This window comes from Oncorhynchus nerka, linkage group LG27 (assembly GCF_034236695.1).
Source record: "Oncorhynchus nerka isolate Pitt River linkage group LG27, Oner_Uvic_2.0, whole genome shotgun sequence".
Lineage (NCBI taxonomy): Eukaryota > Metazoa > Chordata > Actinopteri > Salmoniformes > Salmonidae > Oncorhynchus > Oncorhynchus nerka.
In genome coordinates, this window is record NC_088422.1 from 65,134,398 (window position 1) to 65,137,219 (window position 2,822).

Here is a 2,822-nt window from a genome sequence, read left to right on the forward strand (position 1 = left end):
TGAAAATACAATGGCAGCATAGGAGATACATTTGCCATTTACTCAACATAAACATAACAACCAGTCCAGTTAATATGTCAGGAGAGAAACATTAAGCCTACTCCTGGACTAAGGAGACATTTCTATTGATCCATCAGGACGGTCAGCTTGTCCTTGCACTGGATATCAGACACTGGTTGACCACCTCCAGAAGCTGGGAGTTCTCGAGTGCAGCGGCCACTCTCTCTTTGTCTGCCAGCTGTTTGTTGACTGGAACAAAAGCAAAAACAAAGGGTTTAGTTCGGGGCAATTCCACAATAACTGAGTGATGCTGACACTTTGATATTTCACTTTAAAATATGTAAAACAAAAACCCAATGATTGCAAAGTTAAACAACCCATACAACTCTATGCAAAAACACAATTACTTCAATAACAGTGCATATGCAAAGTTCCATAACAGAATGACAGCATAAAGCACAAACTGTCATTCTGTTACCAAAATTTGCATCTGCACTGTTGCTCAAGTAAAGGTGTTTTCTGTGGAAATGGTTAAAAAGTAGACCTTGTGGATGGAGTTGTATGGTTTGCTTAACTTTGCATTCATTGGTTTTTGTTTGACATGGTTTAAAGTGAAAATTCAGTCTCAGTATCACCGTTATTGTGGAATTGATATTAGGGCTTCTCAAAAGGGGTAGTCTACAATAGTCGTCTTGAAAGCGTGATTGTTTGTCTCAGCCTCAATGTTGAGTTACTTCAGAGGCATGTCACTTTACCTGCATCTTCTGAGGTATGCGTCCCAGGAGTGATGTGCACATCAATCTGCAGAGATATGATTAGGCATAGACGGTACATGACCCACTATATCAATGTTAAATGTTCAGACAATTAAATAATATAAAAGCTTGCCCTCACAGCTCACAAGCACTTAAATTATTTCACCCACCTTAAACCTTTCTGGTAGGGATCGCAGCAGCTTGACTTTGATGGACAGGCCTATGAGAGTTGCCATGCTGCAGTGGGGTATAGTGGGGGTGAACTCCACACCCACAGTGTTCTCTTGGTCATCTACCTGTAATGAAAAATAAAGTTGGTTTTATTAGGCTAACACAGTATAGGCTATCTGCTTTCCTTAGTAGCTACACAGGTATGTCTGTGTCGAACTTCTACCTGGGGGAAAAGTTGTGAAAGAAGTTTAACTCACGCGCACTCGCACTTGTTCCACGACATTCAATTCCTCGAGGGACAGTGGGTGTTCAGGATCATTAATGGATCTGATGAGATGTAGCACGGGTTAAGGTGAAATCTGACAACACAATGTTGAGTAATTAGCTTTAATAAAGAAAAGTTGATTGGTATGACATTGAAAGCTCAATGGATGTATATTTTAACTAGCTACACCGAAAGGATATCAAATATTTCTCTGTCGTCAATGGGATCAGCAACATCTTCGTCCTCGTCCTTTGCGGTCTGAAGTCTCTCGCCTGTTCGTTGAAAAATCAAGGGATTTGCGTTCTCTAAACGGGTCCCTACTGACATTTGTGATGTTGCAATTACAGAAATACGGTATACTTGTTTGCGCTATCGTTTTTTACTCTGGACCACGGGAGTGAACGATCGACTTCCGGAAACGGTAGACGTCAAAACGTACGCAGGCGCATCCCTGCGATTTAGTGTCATCTTGGATTTCCAGATGTATCCAGCAGATGGCAGTATTCTCATCTTAAATTCTGTATTGCGTGAACTATAAGGTTAATCTATAAATGGTCAAGTTACACAGAAGCAAGAAAATAATGATCCAAGTAAAACAATGTTCATACTAAAATATTTCATAAATAACAGCAATTCAATTAGCCCTTTTACACGTGTATTGTGAATCCCAGGAAAGTAGCTTTTTACCATAGACTCAAATGTTAAGCTCTAGGTAATATCTTTAGTAGCAGTATAAATAACATATGACTCAGAATACCAACTGCAATGCACCATTTCAAAGTCAAGCCTAACCCATAATTGTACAATTAATCACCTGTGTGTGTGTGCGTTGGCACATGTTTGAAAATGTTTAAAGTCCAGTTTAAACTGTACTTTCACTATGTATGTTTATAGTATTAATAGCAGTCGACAAATTCAATGTTGTGATGTCCAGATTTGGAGTGATACATGGCATAAATTACCGTCTTGGGTGATTCCTTTTACTGTGCCAAATAATCTAAATATCTTAAAGACATTAGCTCTTAGAAATACTGGTCATACTATTGAAATACCCCAAACCCATTTGTTGAGTATCACCAATGCAAACAATAACATTGAAAACCACTACTGAAAAACCTTGGTAATATATCACTAAGGACTTCCTTTAATCTGAATGCAAACTGACCTTCTCTCTGTCCATCTTGTCAACAGCCGTTGAAAAAACTTTCTGGTTTGCTAGCTCCAGTACACAATGAGCCTCCCTTGTACCCTAAAGCCTGTCTCAGGCTGAAATACCTGTTTAGATGGAACCTGATAACACACCTTCCTTATATCATTTGCATGAACCCAGCTTGGCTGTGAGCTCATAGGAGGCAGCAGTATCTTGTTGAACTTTATTCAACCCCTGTAAATGATCATATTGTATCCTAAACCAACAAAACACGTTCACCTGAATTACAAGAACTGTGATTATGCAAGTATTTCAGTATCAAAGCCTGTAAAGTAAAAGTACAGTCTACCAACTGAAATTCTCAAGCTAGTCCTCATCCCCTTTTGTATTTCAGTTACTCATTCATCAGCACTGTCAAAGGGATTAGTTCAGTGAGACAGCTGAACCACCCACATTGTGTCAACAATAACAATTAAGGTAA

At 39.2% G+C, this 2,822-nt stretch overlaps 1 protein-coding gene across 1 annotated transcript; it reads right to left on the bottom strand.

The window, feature by feature from the left end:
• On the bottom strand, positions 1-2,480 carry LOC115111104 (cytosolic iron-sulfur assembly component 2B-like). The gene is made up of 5 exons (XM_065011889.1): positions 1,390-2,480; positions 1,184-1,261; positions 926-1,051; positions 756-801; positions 1-249 (listed from the first exon to the last, which is right to left on the bottom strand). The coding sequence occupies exons 1-5, from the start codon at positions 1,516-1,518 to the stop codon at positions 143-145; spliced, it is 486 nt and encodes a 161-aa protein (XP_064867961.1). The 5' UTR covers positions 1,519-2,480; the 3' UTR covers positions 1-142.
• Positions 2,481-2,822: the final 342 nt, after the last annotated feature.

Bases quoted from the DNA above. Each gene is read 5' to 3' on its own strand.
- LOC115111104 (XM_065011889.1), bottom strand. From the start codon at position 1,518: ATGTCAGTAGGGACCCGTTTAGAGAACGCAAATCCCTTGATTTTTCAA. The intron at 1,262-1,389 runs ATCCTTTCGGTG...CCCGTGCTACAT, and splicing joins ACGACAGAGAAATATTTGAT to CTCATCAGATCCATTAATGA. The intron at 802-925 runs GTGGGTGAAATA...ATATCTCTGCAG, and splicing joins CCCTACCAGAAAGGTTTAAG to ATTGATGTGCACATCACTCC.